Source organism: Athene noctua, chromosome 3 (genome assembly GCF_965140245.1).
Source record: "Athene noctua chromosome 3, bAthNoc1.hap1.1, whole genome shotgun sequence".
In the NCBI taxonomy this organism is placed as follows: Eukaryota; Metazoa; Chordata; class Aves; order Strigiformes; family Strigidae; genus Athene; species Athene noctua.
Window position 1 is genome coordinate 13,526,978 of NC_134039.1, and position 18,692 is coordinate 13,545,669.

Genomic DNA, 18,692 nt, shown 5'->3' on the forward strand with positions numbered 1-18,692 from the left:
TTGTACATAGTCCCTGTGTTACACTGTGATCTAAGTTCACCTGTTGATTCTTTGCTGTAATCAGAATAAGGACATTAGTGAACTGATTTCCAGCAGCTTTGTTAGACTTCATCTTGGCTGCAAGCTGCTGCAACAGCATCCTCTGCTGGAGACTTGCTAAAGGAAAATGCTTTGAAAGGGGGAGTAGGGTTGGTTTTCTGCATTCTGCCAAACTGAGTGCTGTCCTTCCCTTGACTATACTGTGGAGAAAGGAATTACCTAAGCTATTGGGGCAAGCACCCATTCCTTTCTTGACCAAGATCTAGAGGAGCAGAAGCCTGCTAGTTCCTTCTAATAGTTATGCTGGTGATAGGGCCTGTGTTGTGCTTGCTTTCTTTTGATCTGCAGCAATTAAGAGTGCCCAGTGGACCCCTGAGTCACTCTCCAAGGAACATGTTGGCTGTGCTCTGCTTTTTGCTTGCCACAGAGACACCTGGAACGTTGATCTGCAGCCACTGGCTCATTCAGAATCGGGGCAGTTCTCGCCAACTGCGATCTTCCTCAAGCTGATGCTTCTGTAATAAAATCAGCAATGTTTTTTTTTTTCTCAAGTGGCAGGAAAGACAAGGCGGCAGCAGCCATTTCAAAAAGGTAAGCTTTAATTGTATTAAAAAATACCCATGTTTTAGTAAGCAGTTTCTCTACACAGCCACAGGCTTATGGGAGCAACCACACATCTGCAAGATGCAAACAACATCAGAGCTGTTAGAACTACAACCAGCCTGCTGCAAGGGGCAAGATGATAAGAACTAGCTTCTGGGTCACCTGTACCATTTTACAGGGAAAACGACTCATTCTCTGCCATAGTATCAGACACACAGCTCCCACTGCAATGTGATTCCTTGCTTGCGGGTAACCAAGAGCTCCCTTCAGAACTGGTATTATTAATGCTGTCCTGATGTTGAAGTACCAAGGATCATCTGAGACACAGACTGATATTTAAATATTCATATCAGCATAAGTTGATTAGCTTGTATAAATACCATTGAAGTCATTCTTCCCCTTCCTCTGCAGTTCAGAGGTCTTCCAGTATGGGGTGGTTCTAGACCTCTGAATTGCAACATTCAGAGGGAGGTGTGAGGAAAACATTACATAAAACAAGCAGGGGCTGAACCCACTATCTACAGTGTTGAGGAAAGGACTCAGTTCTCATGTTTCTGTATGACAGCAAGACAAGCAATTTTCCAAGACAGGAAGCAGGAGTAGAATCCTAGGTCCCACTCATGAAAACACCCTGGCTTCAACTTACAGTCCAGTCTAGAAGGGCTTAAAATACTGCAACATAAATGAGAAAGAAGGATAACAACCTAATGATGGACCAGCCCAAGGCACCTGTTTATTTTAAACACAATTAAATGTTCCCATTTGAGTTGCATGTTGCATTAACGAGGGCCTGAAATCCTGGCTCACAGGCATTTAGTACCCTCTGTTGTAGACAGACATATTCTGTTAAGTCAGTACATTCCAGTCCCTCACAAAAGACATGTGTGTTGTCTTCTCCCATAATAACTAGACCACTATCTTTGCAGGGGGGACAGAAACGAGACAGCAATTTCACTTGAAAGTAATAGCTATGATGACAGAATTTGGGTTAGTATGCATGCTTTGTACCTAGTTTGCATTAGGACAGAGTGCTCTTGCCCTCTCCTTCCCAGAGCAAGGCATGCCTGTCCCTTCCATAGTCTGTCACCAAGAGGGCCACTGCTACTCCTAGCTTTTTGCCCATTAACTTTGGCCGTTCTTAAAATGGAAGCAGTATCACAGTAACACTGCTTTACAGAACAAGCTGTATAGTAAGCTATTTTTTTTTTGAAAAGTATCTGCCCTTAAGGATACTGGATAGGCGAGCACATTTCCTGTGACAGCCATGACCATTGTCTCTACCATACACTGGAGTAACTACTTAATATATGCTAGAAAAGAAGGTATTAGTATGTCTCTAAGACAAATCTGAACTCTAATTCAGTAAAATGCCTTTATCCTAGTATCTGTTACAATACTTGGTTGTACTTGGCTCTATGCAGCTGGGCCTAACCTTGCAGTGAGAAGACTTTTGCATGATTTAAATGCCTGGCATGGTATCCCTTGTTCAGACTTAAAACCTAGCTTTTATTTCTCTTGCAAGCTTTATGTCCAATCCAGGTAGTAATAATTCATTATTTGATTATACATTTCTAGTGCAACTTAAGATGCATTTATGAAGCTCTTGCTCCCCTGTTTAAACTCAAGCAAGTACCAAGAACCTGCAATGGCTGTACTATGTCTTGGGTGTTAGAAAGAACACACATACCAGACTCTGTCTAGCAGGACACAGGATAGATGTGGCTGCTGTAACCACCATTCAACCTGGGCTCTGATCACAAGCGACTGACCAGAGGCGTTACACCAAAGAAATTAAAGGCACCACTGTAAAGGCGAAGTAATTCAAATGGAGAAGAGGATTTTATGGTAATCAGCAATATCCTACCTTATGCCACACTCCCCTCCCTCTTTTAATTCAGAATACACCAAGTAACTGTCTCCCAGCTTTCGAATACTTTAGTATTCGAAAAAGCAACTATTAAGTGTCCAAGAGGGGATTTTACATGCCTGCACTTAACGGTTCTACCCTGAATTATGTTCTCTCCTGGAAAGATACAATTCAGTTAAATTGGTTCCAAATGCAAACATCCTGCTGAAGAAGCCTTCATGTCCCAAGCTGTAGCCATTTGTTTGTATTACGTATCCATTTATCAAGGATTTTCCACATATGACAACAATAAAAACTGTTAGAAAAGGAGAGTGCAGGTGGGAAGTTCTTTTGCAGTGAATCAAACAAGGAAGGGTTAGGAGAGAGAAGTCTCTGTTCAGTTTTCTGTCTAGCAACTGTCTGACTTTTGTAGCAGTCACTTGCCACGGGAGGCTGCAGAGAAACAAAATTACACAGAAGAAAACAACATGGGCTGTAGCCATCCAACTGGGATGTAGTGTGGATGCTACTTTTACAGTAATCTGCTTGCTTTGATGCTTCTTCATCAGCCTACTGCTAGCAACTGAAGATGTAGTTTCTGGAAAGCAGAGGTTCAGTAAACATCAGACAGTAATTGTGGAGGTTCTGCTCGGTGGGCTTTATCAGTGCTGTCTGGTAGACCTCATGTGCTGACTGCTTGTGAACGTAGTGCTCTAACACAGGGTCTTTGAAAGCCTCTGACTGCAGAGGTTATAAAATTTCAACGACAGATTAAAGGTTTGTTTCTGTTCAGTTCAGCAAAAGAACTACTGCCATCAAAGAGAATAGAAAGTTATTAACAGCTGACCACAGCTAAACCATGTAGCAAACCTTCAAGAAAGTGAGAGGAAGAATTGCTAGTCTAGTTCCAGTTCCTTTTTTTATATCTGAAGGAAGTTAAGTAAGTGACCGCAATACAGTGCCAGCTATACTTCCTCAGGGGTTTTCACTGCAGACAGCATGTTAAAACTAAGGTGGAAGTTAGAACAAAGCATGGAGACTGTGGGTCACTTCCATGCTACAGGTGTCAGTTTAAATACAAAGTCTTTTCTTAAGGAGATGAGACTGGTCTTTCCATTAAATGATACTCAGATCTGGGTTTTTCCTGTTTCTCCATTTTTTCCCCCAACCTTCTAAGGATGATTACATTACAGTTGTGAGCAACCAGCAATACAAGCAGCAGCATGTTTTCTCCTGTACAGAAACATCCAAAGCCCTGAAAAAGCAGGCAGAGTAGCAGCTGCTCAGAGACAGGCAGATCACAGGAACGTGAAGGTCCTACCAATGAACTGTGCAATAAGCCTTGCGAGGCCCCTGATCCCACACCTCACTAAAACCTCTGAATCCACAGCAAGCAAAACTACCCCTTTGCTGCAGATAAGGCAGCCTTCAAGGAAAAACAGGACATACCAGCCTCCTTCCTTCCAGAGGAGACAATTCACAGAGGGTCTACTTGGAGAACATTTGCTTTACCTGTTTTAAAAAGAATTAGCAGCTAAGACTTTGGTGGTACAGGCTCTGTCTCATCCTCTAAAACGCTAGGATAAATGGATACATCAGCTACAGTTTGCATTCCTACAAACTGCAGAAAGGTTCCAAGGGTACTGAAGTCTAGCAGCATCAGCTAATTAGCTACAGACACAGTTTGGGAAGAACAGTTGGCTTAAAGCTGATGCTACTACTGGCTAAAGAATTTTGGGCAAAGCAGTATGTCACACGTAGAACCTATAGTACCAGTCTTGGATTTCACATGGTGAAGGGATTACTCTTTACTAGGATAGCCTTCCTGGAAGTAACCGCTGGTCCTGCATGAACTGAATCCTATTCTTTTCACAGCACATGAATAAGAAACTGTTCATCTGCTTCTACAGCTTCTCTGCCCAGGAGAAAAAAGGCTTGCTGGTAGACATTGCTTCTAGCAGCTGCACCAGTTAGGAACACCAAACTCCAAGGGAACCTCCTGTGAACAGCAAAACCATTCCAGCTGAAAGGTCACATACTGCTCTCTCTCTCACAATGAAAGCCAGGGACAGCAGCAGGCAGTGCTGACGGCTGGTCGACAAAAGGAGGATCAGCAGTGTTAAAGCAAAGGAGTGACAAGTACTATCTGCTACAAAGGAAGGGCTAGTGATGTTAGTTGAAGCATACTTAATCAGCCCAGTCCAGCTCAGCACCTGAGCTGAGGCTGGAAAACATAGTGGCTGCAAGGTGGCTCAGTGATGTTGGTCCCTGTTAAATGGGAGACCATCTTGCTGGTTTGAAGATTTTAAACCAAAACAGCAGCTGTGATGCAACTAAAAAACCAGAGGAAGCAGTAGGAGGGATTAAGTAGAGTTGGTGCTCTTCTCCAGCTATGAGATAGGTAGGTATAGTCATTGCCAGTTTATACCACCTCAAATGCTGGAAGTGAAACGGTGCTGCTCTGATAAGCAAAGTCATAAGATCCTGTAGCACCCCCTTATCCCAGACTTGCTTCTGCCATTGAGACGAGGAAGGGTGGCTTTATTCCAACTTAGCTCCTAAAAGTTGAGTGAAGGGTGTTTAAAGGAGTCCTGTTTTTTATCATTGGTTTAACTGTTCCCACCAATAAACATGGTAGGGCAGGTGTTTTACGAGACTGGGCCACTAACAGCCTGTGCTGAAGCTCTCTTCAGTCCCCAGGTGGAAGAGGGGATGATAGGAGGGTTTTCCAGTCAACTCTTTAGAGCTCAGCAACAGCATTTCACATTGGTCCCCATCAGACAAAGTGCTTTCCTGAAGTCTTCAGCTCTCAGGTATCCAGGCTAGGCCAAAGCCTAGCTATCACTGGTAACAGTGAGGATTGGTGCAAAGGTGCCACTGGTCCTATCTAAAGGAAACCAAAAAACCACAAAAGAGAAAGGGAGACAAAAAAACCCCACCTGGAGCAGGTACTCTTTGGGAAGTAGAGGAGGGGGGGAAAAATCACATTTTGTTTTAAAATTATAAATACTCTCCATATAAAGTTATTAAATAAAATGACATCTGTCCAGTGGCTGTGGTGAGTTCCAGTGATCCTCCTAAGCAATGTCTGGTAGTCTTTAAAAAGTGATCTTTGCTCCCCATCTCTCTTGCCCTTGGTTTAAGTGCAGCAGGGGTTGTCAATGACTAGCATAACATCAATGCCATACACTTCCAGCAGGTCCATAAGGAAACTTCGATCCCCTTGGGGATCCAGGCCCATGCCTCGTGCGTGGTCAGCTGTCAGCGTCTTGTCCTGGCTGGCTGACACCTCCATCAGCGTCTGAAATATGCGGTTGTTCTGCTCCATGAAAAACCTATAGGATAAAGTCAGCTAAGGTGATGGCACTGGCCCCCAAAAAGATAGCATATTTACCAAACAGGCAGCAGAGCCCCAGAACTGCATTTAACCCCCTTGAATCACAGATCCCACCTTAGGTGATGTTGTTGTAGCTCTCCATCCACCCTATGGATGAACCAGAATAAACAGATAAAGCAGTAACTTTTAGTTTACAGCAGTGCTTCTGTCTGGCTGATTTATGGTAGGCATTGCAGTCTTCAGAAGCAAGCCACGTTATCACCTAATGTGTACTTTGTGGTAACCAAGTGGGTACACCAGACCTGTAGCTCCCATAATGCAAAGGAGGAAACCTGTCATCCATCTAGCAGCCACTGGGTAAATAAACTGCCCACTGCTGGTGCAGAACACAGCAGCTGCTGTGCTACCAAGGGCTGCTGCTTTACTAGTGCTTTCCTAGGAACGTGTAAAGCTGCTCATAAAGAGCTCTGACTACATCTGCGCGGCTCAAGGATCAGAGCTCTGCCCTGACAGCCCTTCACACAGTTTCACCCCATTACTTCTCACCTGCTGCAGACTGTGAACAATAGCAACAGGCAGTGAAGGTGGTGGAGGCTTTCATCTAATTCCGTACCTCGGGCGCTACACCCAGGTCTGGATCCGCTGTTGCCAAGTACAAAGCCAACCACATCAGTGGGCCAGTCCTTCACACACAGGTCTTATCTCCACACTGTACCTCCCCCAGCACAGTACACTGCCTGCTTCCCACAGACACTATCCTTTCCTGAGCCAAATGTTCTGGCATGAAAAGTCCTATGGAGCTTATGTTTTCAAAAATGGGAGGGGATTATTGCATTTCTAATTGTGGTTTTAAAATTCCCTTCTCCCTCCCAGCACTGAAGAGACCCCAGTGGAGATTAATATGGCTGCACTTGGCTGCTCAAATGATGATCTGAAGAAGAAGAGCCAGTTTGGTTCTTGCATCTGCAGAGGAAGACAGCTGACTACGGACTTACATTAACCATGACGTTTCATAATATGCCAAACCAGTGCAACATGAAATCAGTGAAAGAGGCTCCCTAAACCTAACGATGACCAGCTAAGTATTAGAGGTAGCCACTCACAAGATGAAAAGGTCCTCTTCACAGGAGCTACAGTCCTCACCCACCTCTTGAGAGTACATTAACATCTGCCTGAGAGAAGGGAGACAGATTAATTGCACATGCCTACAGTGAACCTTAAAGCATTATGAGAAGACAAGGTTTACAACTAAAAACTTCACATCCATTTTTTGGAGACAAATTAGACTTAACAATGTTGCCCCGATATCTGACGCAAGAGGGTAGTCTTTATAAGGCACTGGACTAGAAAGCAGCCCGTTTTCAGTTTTGTTACTGATCAGTGGTGAGCCAATGGTGAGTCATAACCTCTGCTTCTCTTCCTGCCTTCTATCTGCTCCATCAGCTCACTGGCAGAATGATTGTATGTGTGCAGCATGCCCAGGGGCTCTCATACCAGTCAGCTACAGTGGAACCAGCATCTCAAAGAGATGAGCTGAAGCAGTGGAAAACTTTGAAAATACTAAGACAAGAAGGAAATTACAAAGCAGCAGTGTACTCTTTACATCACACTGCTCTCCGCTATCAGGACCAGGACCACCCAGATCTCTATTATTACCTCTGGTCATTGAGCCGTCGGTACTTCTCCTTGTCAGCATTGTTAATTTTCAAGAGTGGTTGCAGATGCTCATGATGTGTCTTCACATTCTGGTTGTCCACATAGACGTCATAGAGATCCCGTTTCTCCTCAAAGATCTTTTCTGTTGTACCTGCCAAAATCCAAGATTTTCAGAGCAGCATGTTGCTTTCCCAGCAGACCAACTGTTCTCTCCTGCTTTCATAGTTAGTCATTCCATGCACATCCTATTTCTCATCAGTTTTATTCCACAGTCTGGTGTCTCAAGACATTTTGCAGCCTGAAGTTAAAAACGTCACACCTAAGCCATCATACTTACAGGCCACATATGATACTTCTGTCTCCAGCATTTCTATGTCTGCCACATTCACATAGAAGAATGGTTTGGACTCTGGGACAGTTCCTCCAAGACCAGGCAGAGAAACATTGGCAAGGCAACAGCAGCAGTACACTGCAGACAAGAGAAGTACATCCTGAGATGCTTTCAGTATTCCCTCAAGGGCATTCTGGACCCCACTTACTCAGTTCTCTCTCAACTTCTATGAAAACAATGGTTAGAGCTTTGAAAATGCTCCTGAACACCAGAACTTGTCAAGTGGGGACATCCTGTTTTGGGTAGGAAACAATCAGTTCTCCCATAGGAATCCCAAGTTCTAGATTCCACAAATTAAATCTTACTGTCCTGTGCTGACAAGAACTGTGTTTGACAGTACCAGGTAGGTCCTTACCTGAAAGGCCTGAACAAAAGCATTTTGTAGGAAGCGGGTAAGCATAGGCTGAAGGGTATCTTCACAAGGAATGGTCGTGATGGTTTTTGAAGACCTGCATGACATCTATCCCCTCAGTACCCACAGGCATTTCTGCAGTGCTTCAGCCTACTAGATCAGAGCTCTGCAGTGTCCCTGGAAACATACCTCTATAGCAGACAACTCCAACTGGGGGCGGTGAAAATATCAGTATGCGCTTGCGCAGCAGGGCAAACTTCCAGAGGACAAGGATCTGCTCACCAAAGAATTTGATGAACTGAGACATGCAGCCAGCAGGGTGTGTGATCTGCAGGTGGAGGGAAAGGGAAGAAAACAGCTCAGAGGTGAAACAGGGACACATGCACAGATGCTAAGTCTAAATGTGGGAGCAAGACCAGCACACAGCAATGACAGAACTGCAGCTTGTAACAGTCCAAGTAACAAAATCTTGTCTAAAGCAGCCTACAAAACGCTGGAGTGACTGCTTATATAAAGTATGAGACACCAGCAAGGAGAAGCAGCACACTGCCCATTCCTGCAAGCCTCAGAGCACCTGCCTCACCTTCATCTCTGGGTACATGTATCTGTGGATGGACGGCAGCCAGTGAACAGGTTGCTGAGAGGTGGGGGTGCCCTTGCTATCAGGGAGAACTCCTTTCTTGTCATCATAGAACGCTTCTAGATGGGAGTAGTGCCCTGGCATCTCCAGCTGGTGTCTGGAAAAGAAAGGAAAAAAAGGGGAGATCTGTATTTTCTCCAGACTCTACTTATTTAATGCCTTGCCCCCAGTCAACATCTGTTTTCCCAGCTAGCACAGGAGCCCTGGGTGCCTCAGTGGCACAGACTTAGCCAGAAGGGCAGCTGAAGCGTCAGGAGTAACACCAGCTTTCAGAGCAGCCAGGGAACACGGGCAGGACTGAAGCAGACAGTGAGCCAATGTATGCATAGTACTGATCCCATTTTAAGTCTGCTCAGGTAGGAACAGCTTTCCCTTCCACCATCACCATTTTCCATGCCAGGCCCACCCAACACAGCTGAAGCACACACCTAGCCAGTATCACCACTGTAGGTTTAGAAGTCTCTTGTGAGCCCTTAGTAAAATGGTCTCCAGAAAGAGAAAAGGAGAACTTGTCCACTCAACTCTCCCCTTGACACGTAAATCCACACAAAATAAGTATTTGACTAGCCTGCTAGCAATAAATAGACTGCTGTTAATCAGTTCTTTGTCTCCTTCCTGTTGTGAACCTGTAACTCTTTCTGGAGAAGTAGTCAGTCACGGAAGTCATAGCTCAGCGTTGTAGCCAAATTCTCACACCCAAAACTGCTCTCCATCAAGGCAACGTTACCTCTCCCAGGTGGGGAGTGGCCAGTCCCATTCCCAAGGGAACTTACCTGACCTGGTTCTCCAGGAAGTGCATGTACCTATACAGCAGGGTATAGGAAGGGGAGAGAATCCCCACAGACTTCATGCGAGCACCACGCTCTAACTCACTCTCCACAGGCATGTTGGCAAAGCAGGCCAGACCAAAACAGAGCCCCTTCCGGAAATAACTGGAGACAAACGTTTGACAGAAGGGTTAATGTTAAAAAGAGGGAAAAGAAATAAAGATAGGTAACTGACCGCTAAAAATACTGATTTGGGAACACAGTTCCTTCTTTAAGGAATGCTGTCAAATCCCACCCTGCTATGCAAGGGCTGAGGACAGGCCTTGGGTGTCCTAGTCTTCTCAGGAAGAAGACAGGACATTTAAGGCAAGAGTTCCTACTAAAGCCCCTATGAGCCACATCACAGGCTGGTGAGGAACGCAAGGAAAGAACTTGGAAGGCAGACCAACAGAGGATGCAGGACCCAGTCAATGCAGGGCTCTTCTTTCAAGGAAGAAAAAAAGCCTGCAGTGCACAAAGTTCTGAGTGTAGTCTAGCTACCTTGTTGTACTTTGGGTGCCAGCACATTGAAGCATACTCTAGCTGAGTGCAAGGGTTCAGTTCACATGCCTTTGAGAAAGATACTGTTATTCCTGACCAAAAGGAATTGTTACACTGTGATTCACTGCAAAACATTGCTGCACTGCAACACTGAGTTTATAAAAGGATGGGAATGCAGAGAATTCCTAGCTTATGTCTTCCACTGAAGGAAGCAGCTAGCAAAGAAGAAAGCAAGGACTGTTTATCATAACATTTAAAGGATCCAAGAGCACTGGCAAAATTAAGAACCTTTTCCTAAGTCCAGTTCCCTCAAAATCTTCTCATTTCAGTTCTGCCATTCTTTCCCCTTCACCCCAGGCCTCTGCTGACAGTCCCAATAGTGGACTCAGTGCAGTATGATTTGCCCAATATGCATTAAAATTTGCACAGCACTGAGAATGAGCCTGCCCCATTCACCAGTTGGCCTCCACAGCCCAAGCTGTTGCAGCAGATCCCCACAGCTAGCTGGTACTTGATATGATGTTGACATGAGTATCTGAAGAATATCTTTGTCTCATCTAGATACAGTTTAGCAGCACATTTATGCAGGAACTTCATAAACGGTACTCTTCTTGCATGTTCTGAATGAAGGAGTGGTGGCGTACATGTACAGCCAAGAGAAGAGGTAATATAGCTCAGACGTACTCACATGAAATCTGACTGGATTTTATGGGACCCACTTGCCATGGATTTGAATTCCACACCTTCCAAATCAATATCTTGGGGTAAACACCACTCCACCATGTTGCCTGCAGAGAAGCAAATTTATTTGGGTAAACTTGAACACAGTACTCATTTCTAAAGGACAAACACCAGCAACAGAAAGTTGTTGCTTTTACATCACTGGGATGCCAGCAACAGTGCACTGATGCAACTCCTGAACTACTAAATTGTCACAGACAGTAGCTGACATACTGCACTCCACACATCTCTTGCAAACATTACCTGTTGCAGCACAACACCCAAATATCGCAGGACTTCTGGAGCCATTTCTGAAGCTAGTGCTATTTTGTAGATTTATCCTCTATAAGGTTAACCACAGAGCAGCTACAATTTTACCTGACAGTGGACAAGTTATGGTTATAACCCTGTTCCACTCAGGCTGTCTACATGAGCATCCGATGTAGGAAGAACCCAAAGTATAGACTGCTGTTCTTTAGGATAGGTTTCTGCAATAGCTCATACCATCAATGCGGTATCAACCTTTTGCCTGTGCTTGGCAGGGCTGGTCAAACAGGACCCCCTAAGCCAGCATCCCAGTCATCGCTACTTCCTGGAATCTCTCATATTTTGTTTAGGGCAGGAGGAGTTAGCTGAAGCTTCATATGGAGGCTGAGGTGACCCAAGCACTGCAACAAGTTTGTGCATGCTAGAATAACCAAACAAAAAAAGCACATAAATTACAAGCTAGATCAAGATTAGCAAACATCAGTCACCTGCCAACCCAGCCAGAAAGCATGGAGTTGTTCAGTGGAAAAGGCCACCTGACGGGCCTGATCCTGGAACAGATGATATCAGAGAAGTCACAAGAAGACCCCAGTGAAGTCCTGCTCTGCTACTTGCACGTTTACCACGGACAAAAAAGGGGCACTTTCTCACACTCTCCCATGCCAGCATTTCAGGGCATAACCTGCTCATCTGGACACTCCCACTGCACTGAGATGTGGTCCAGGTTTACCCACTGAGTTTTTGTTCTCTGTCAGTCTGTCCATAGCAACAGCATTTGAAGTAATGTGGCTTAGTTTTAAAAACAAAGCAAACAAGTATTCTTCAGTATAATGCAATGGCAGATGAAGCACAAAGATGCTTTCTACTGGTACGGTCCTTCCGCTGCTCTTTGGGGTGAGCACCCCAGCTGTGCCTGCACGGACAGTGTACCTTTGGAAGGGCCTTACAAAAGTCTCAGCTGACACTTTTAGAGATATTTAAATATGAGGCTGCATTTCTGAAGCCTGTCTTTTGTGTTATTACTCATACTGCACAAGTATATGCATGCACTCTCACACAGGAATTGGGCTTAGCTACTGACATTTAAATAGGCTATTTTTCTTCTCACATAGATACTGTATTCAGCAGACCTCCCCCAACCTGCCTAACAAGGACTTCAGAAAAACAGCAGCATTAAGCGTGGCAACAGGAGTTTTGCATCCAACTAGCCACTTCTAGTCCACAAGTAGACCTCTCCCCACAAAGCCAGGCTGGCTGGGGAGCAGTGGCAGCCTCGTGACCCTGAGCACAGCTCTGTGCAATCACACACGAAACCACAGAGCTCTGCTGTAAAGCATCTTCGCCTCTGAGGCGTGTGAAAGGCTGGCAGAGAAAGCCAGTGACATCATGTCAGCCTGCGCGGTCCCCTGTAGGTTTTGCATATTATATATAGATGTTGGCTTTTGTTGTTTCAGGGTTTTTGTGTGTGTGTTTGGCTTTCTTTTTAAAGGCACAAGACCCTTCCTTGAAATAGTGAGGAAGTCAACTCTTAAAACTGTTGTCTCTTAACCACATAATTATGTTTAAAGCCGGATCCGCTTTTAAGTCTTGCATTGCAGAGAACCACTTATTGGTCATTACCTATAGATTAATAGATCAATACACAAAAGCACCATCAAGGAAAGGAAACTGACTTTGTTCAGTTTAGTCACAAACACTACTGTCAGGTATAACATCCACTACAGAGGTGTTGAAGTGGACATGGCCCACGGACAATGTCTGTTCTGCAGCACTGAGTAAGGAAAAGATGCCTTGAAAAAGAACCTTACCCTACACGTAACCACAAAACCAACTTGCATATCGTGTAACTATTTTTTTTTTTTTTCCTGGGATTGTGGGAAGCAACCCACACCTGTGCTCCTGGCCATTCCTCACACCACTTTGCCCTATGAACATACAGGCGACGTGGCAGCAGGAGAACAAACACGGACGTAAAAAAAAAAAAAAAAAAAAAAAAAGATTAAGAAAGTTGGTCTGGTGAAACAGGAGAGCAAACAAAGGAGACTTCACCCAGACGCAATAGCAACTGCCAGCCTGCCCAAGAAACCGGAGGAAGGAGGAGGGAGCATTGTTGTAGAAAAACAGGAAGCATTGCCCTTCCCCGTGCGGAAAGCAGCTCTCGTGTGCATGGGAAACTTTCCAAGTGAGAGTCACCCAGCAGTAGAGAGCGGGCGAGTCACTTCACTGAGTGTCAAATCTGCAGATCTGGAGACCTCCTGGGAACATTCTCCCAGCTCCAGGCCAGGTCAGAATCAGCACTCTCAGTTTCTGCTGTGCAATATTAAGGATGTTCTTCCTCTCTTGTATTTTCTCTCCCCTGGATTTTCACATCATTACAGAAATGGTTTGGTGGGCATTGTCTGGCCCTCCTCGCCATTAGATGTTTCCCAGGATCTTTAGTGTCTCCAGCTGTGCAATGCTACCATGTTGTGGCAGGACATATGAAGTGTGATCTAGCTGTCACACTGGCTCCGTTTCTTATATGGAAGAAATGTGGAACAGAAAAACAGAATATTTGCATGTTCACTGGTGCAAAACATATTACTTCCCTCTCTTCCCTCCTCATCTCCCTCCATTGACCCTTTAAGCCAACAGGCTATGTGGGACCTCCACAAGGTTGACTATCATCATCTCCTTCACAGAAAAAAAGGCTAAGAAGGTTCAGCCTCTTTTCAGCTATTCTGATCTGATAGAGTTGACGTGGCCATGGACGCTGCTTCATCTTTATCTCCCTCCCAAAGCAAAAATTTATGGCCCTATTTTTTTTTCACTTACTTTACCCAAGACAAGTATGAGCCTTCAAAAGCACACAGGCCAACACCCTGCCAAATAAGTCACACCTACCAGATGTATCCCCATTGCTGCCCTAGTGTTGGATCTTTTGCTGCCAACTGCCCAAGGAAACACCCACTCTATGAAATTCAGCAGCCTCGTTAAAGTCCCTTGTGACCATGCTCTTTAAGGGGCAGTGTTTGCACAGACCCAGTGCACAAAGTGTCTGAGCATTCCCAACTTGTCACTCCCTGAAGGAGGGGACTTCCAAAGGATAGGGAGCAACAAGAAGATGGCACGGTTGGCTCCCAGCCTGCCACCATTCTGCACTTAATTTACAGTTTACTTTCTGCATTAGTGCAAGAGCCATCTGTGTAACAGCAGTGAAAAGAACTCCTTCTCGAGTGCCACAGGGAGGTAAGGACAGCACCACTGATTTAGAAGCTGCGTCTGGCTCTTATGTTTAGCCACTCACATGAGCATCAACAGAGTCCCAGGGACAACAAAACTGTAACAGTGGCCTAGCAACCCCATAACCTACCTTCATGAACTTATCACATGCAACTGCTAGATACAGTGGGCTTGCCTGCTTCAAGCCAGTCTAAATTTAGGAAGAAAGCTGTCATGTTCTTTATTAGCGTAGTAACCACTTCATCCTTCTACAGTAAAACATATCTCACCCACTTGCTTGCCTGTATTTGAGCAGGCATTACCTGCCATAACTACCCTCCCAGCCACCACCAAAGATGGTGCCTTTCACGTACCCAAGCAAGCTACCAACAGGGATCTGCTGTACTTTTCCTGGGAAGGATCAAGCAGGTTTCCAGCTCAGACAGTGGATGATCTCCTTTAGGTCACACACAAGGACCAGATACCCTTATGAGTATCACAGAAATCCTTCATGCAATCTGATGTGGTTGACCCAGGAATTCCCATATCCCCTTTCTGAACCTAGCAAGCTCACACCACTACAGCTTCCAGATCTTTTTCCCAAGTCCACACCCTCCACAGGGCACTTGGCCCTCCCCCTGTGAAACTGACACTTGTTGATGTCCTACATTCAGCATCCATGTTGAGTAGCAGCAGGAGGCTGAATCTTCCTGGACTTGACAGACTACTCCAAGGCTGATGACACCGAGCATTAACTGCACATCAGATGTGAGAAGCACTGTTTCCCAACTTTCCCTGGACTTCATTCAAAGCAACAGCTGGTTCAGACAAACTCCTGAGAAAGCTCAGCTTTCTGCCAACCAAGAAAATCTCACCATTTCGTAGAAGGCATATGCTGTCAGATTGAAAGACAACCTGCTGTTGCTGCAGTCATCCGGACTCTTCCATGTTTTGGATACTTACGAGAAACACCTCCCCTTTCCATCTCCTGTTGGAAAGATGACATCTAATCTCATTTTGGATTTTGGTAAGAGCCTGACCTGTAGACTGAAGACACCTCTCTCTGGTGCAGCCTGAAATGGATAACTTCTTGAAAGCCGTTTGGTGTCTCAGGACATAGTGGCCATGCTGTCTGGCAGTGTACGTTTCTGACAGCATGTCACACTTGGGTCTCTGTTCTCTTCACTACTTCCTTGGGACTTTCAGTTCAAGACTGGATTCAGTCTTCACTATCAGGGTCCTCTTGTGAGCATGATATCAGGTTACCTCCCCCTTCCACTGAAGAAGCCCACCATGCTTTATAGAGCTGTCCTGCCTCTAATGCTTCTGCTGTGGATTTGCTAAGAAAGTGTCTGTCTACAGAGGAAAGAGGTGCTCGCTCCCAGGTCTGGATGCAAAAAGGCTTCTGCATCTCCCAAGCTACCTCCTAAACTTTCTGATCATACCAAGACTTTCAGGTGTGCCCCACTCTGGCCTTTGCACCCCAGGTTGGTGCCAGGCAGTCAAAAGACCCAACAATCTGTCTCGGGACATCAGAGCCCTAAGCACAAGTACCTGTGTTGACAGATGCAAGGCGGGCGCTAACTTCCTATCTGTGTCATAACATCCTGTTTTGTGGATACTGCTACAGCAGCAAGACCAAGAAAACAATGTTAAGGTGTTTCCAGAAATGCTGATGTGCAGACTCGAAATGAATAACCTGTCAGTAAAAGAAGTGATACACCACCAAAGTCTGACGGTGCGGAGGGAGACAGATATGGCAGTGAAAGTCCTAAGTGATTCCCTTGCCCCTCTCCTCTGCCCTGCTGGGTCGCAGCACTCCACTCCAAAGCACTAAGCGTCCCAGAGGTCCCACCAGAGGCCAGCCTCTAAGCACAGAGGTCACCAGGAACCACACAGCCGAGCTGCTGCCGCTGCCGGGGTCCATGCCCTGCGCGCCTGCCAGATTTCTGCCCGCCATAACCGCCATCCATCGCCGACCGCTGCCGGCACGTCCGCGCCGCGCCGCCGGGAGGGCTGCTCCGGGGATGCTGGTCGCAGGCTGGTGCCCCCCAGGCAGCGCTGGGCAGCGGCTCGGCCCGAGGCCTGGGCGCTGTGCGGGGCGCAGGGGGTGCCCAGCGCCGTCCCCACAGTCCCGGTGCCGCGTTCCCGCCGCGGAGCGGAGCTACGCCCGTCCCTGCCCGGACACCGGCGCTCCCCGGAGCGGCGCCTTCCTCCCGCCACGAGTTCTGCTCGGCGGGACGGGGCCCAAAGGCCATGCCCCCCCGCCCTCCGTTTCCGGCAAACCCCCGCGGCCGCCGGTGCCCTGGCGCACCGCGGCGGACTCCGGCGGGGGCAGCCCGGCTCCCCCACGCCGCCCTCCGCCAGGGGCCGGCGACGCTGCCCTCCGACGCGGCGCGGGGGGGAGCGGTCCCCGCGGGAGGAGGGATGCGGGACCCGCAGCCCGGCCCCGCATCCATCTTACGCCAGCGGCACCGGGAGCCCCAGGCCCGGCCGCCGCAGGCCCCGGCCCGGCCCCCCGGCCCGCCCGCCCCCGGCGCCCCTCACCCGTGCGGGGGTCGAAGGTGACCACGAAGACGGCCACGATCTGGTCCTCCTCCGCCTCCGCCCGCGGCGGCCCCGCCGCCTCCGCCGGCCCCGAGCCGCCCCACGGAGCCGCGCTCCAGCCGCCGCCAAGCCGCCGCCCGCCGCCGCCGCCCGCCTCGGCCGCGGGCGGCGGCGCCGACACGGCGGGGCCCTCGGCCCAGAAGAGCAGCGGCGCTTCGTCTGCGCGCTCCACCATGGCCGCGGCCCCCGGCCCGCACCGCGCCGAGCCCCGCGCCGCGCCGCACCCCCCGCGCCGCACCGGCCGCCGGCGGGGGGCGGCTCCGGGGCGGGGACGCCGCGGAGGCGGGGACGCGGGGGCCACGCCCCGAGGGGGCGTGCCGACGGGAAGGGGCGGGGCGTGACGCCGATAAGGGGCGGGGCGTGCCGCCGGGGGCGCGTTTCTGCCGGGTGTCGACGAGGCGGAGCCCGCGCCGGGCCGGGGGGCGGCGGCCAGGGCCTGGCGGGGTCCCGAGTGCTGCGCCCCCCAGCGCCAGCTCTTGGCGGAGCGTGGGAGGACCAGGGGCTCCCTAAGACAGGGCACCTGCCCCCCCGTGGTGTCCCCCGCCCGATGGCAGAGCTGGCTGCCGCCTCCTGCCCCCCGGCCAGCAGGATCGCTGAGGGGCAGCCCTGTCGCCGCCGTCCGGCTGGGTGAGCCACGGGACTTGAGCAGAGTCTCCTCGGGGCCAGGAACGGGGCAGTCTCCCGCAGCCCGCATTGCTGCGGTGCAAGCTGCGAGCCACAGATCCGAAAGAGGCAGTGATGCGGGTCCAGCACATGCCGGTGTGTGTATACATGTATACACACGTACTTACGTGTCTGCAACAGGGGGACGTGAAACAGTTTTCAGAGGAACAGAATCAGCTTGAGACTGAGAGATGGAGGCACAAGCACGACCAAGGCATCCACAGGCAGCCAACTTCTGTGTAATTACCATCCTCATTACCCTACCACCAATGTCATTAAGCGTCATTAAGTTTAACTTGCTTCCCTAGGACTTTCTGATTAATTGGATTACCCAATTAAGCAGGCCACAATTAAAGGGAAGATGTTGTCATAAAAGCCTTAATTGTCTAACTTTTGTTCTGTTGAGCAGCTCCGAGTGTTCAATACGCCATTAAGAAACTCATCACCCAATTTCCTCAACAGTGGGTTTTGCTCTTTTTTCTTTCTTTTTTTTTGGTAACATTAACGTCCATTTGCTGTGAGCTTCATTTCAGACAGCTCCAACATCAAGTGGGCATTTTGTTTCACAAAGCCCATGCACAAGTTTACTTTGCAGAGCTATAAACTGCAGTAGGTGGCATTTAGCAGATGGAGTTTTTCATGGAAGGTGATTGGTAAAGAAAAAAACAACAACCCCTGCACAATATTTTCTAACTGTATAAAGAAAATCCAGATTCTGCAAATACATGGCCACTTGCTTCACTTTAACCATATAGACAGTGCCACGCTTCATTTCAATATTTTTTTGTGTGTTGGTGATGCTAAAGTGACATCTTGTTTCTGTCCTTCATCCCCACAGTGGTGCTGGCACGAATGTCAATCTGTTCCCCAGCAATCCAGGCAGGGGATATAAATCCCAAATAAAAATTCCTTGGTGACCCACGTGGGCTATTTGCAGCACAGAGCTGTTCCTGGTCCACTTTGCTGTGTGGTCCCACCAGCATTGCCCATGCATGAGGGAAGGGACGCAGCAGGGAGAGCAGCCAGTGACAGGGAGCAGAGCCTCCAGTGCTGGCTCTGAGAT

General features: G+C 48.1%; 1 protein-coding gene across 1 annotated transcript; it reads right to left on the reverse strand.

The window, feature by feature from the left end:
• Window positions 1–616: 616 nt before the first annotated feature.
• Window positions 617–17,141, reverse strand: DENND11 (DENN domain containing 11). The gene is made up of 9 exons (XM_074902020.1): window positions 16,907–17,141; window positions 10,860–10,959; window positions 9,638–9,796; window positions 8,808–8,961; window positions 8,414–8,552; window positions 7,819–7,950; window positions 7,482–7,632; window positions 6,929–6,997; window positions 617–5,823 (listed from the first exon to the last, which is right to left on the reverse strand). The coding sequence occupies exons 1-9, from the start codon at window positions 17,139–17,141 to the stop codon at window positions 5,628–5,630; spliced, it is 1,335 nt and encodes a 444-aa protein (XP_074758121.1). The 3' UTR covers window positions 617–5,627.
• Between the last annotated feature and the right edge of the window lie 1,551 nt (window positions 17,142–18,692).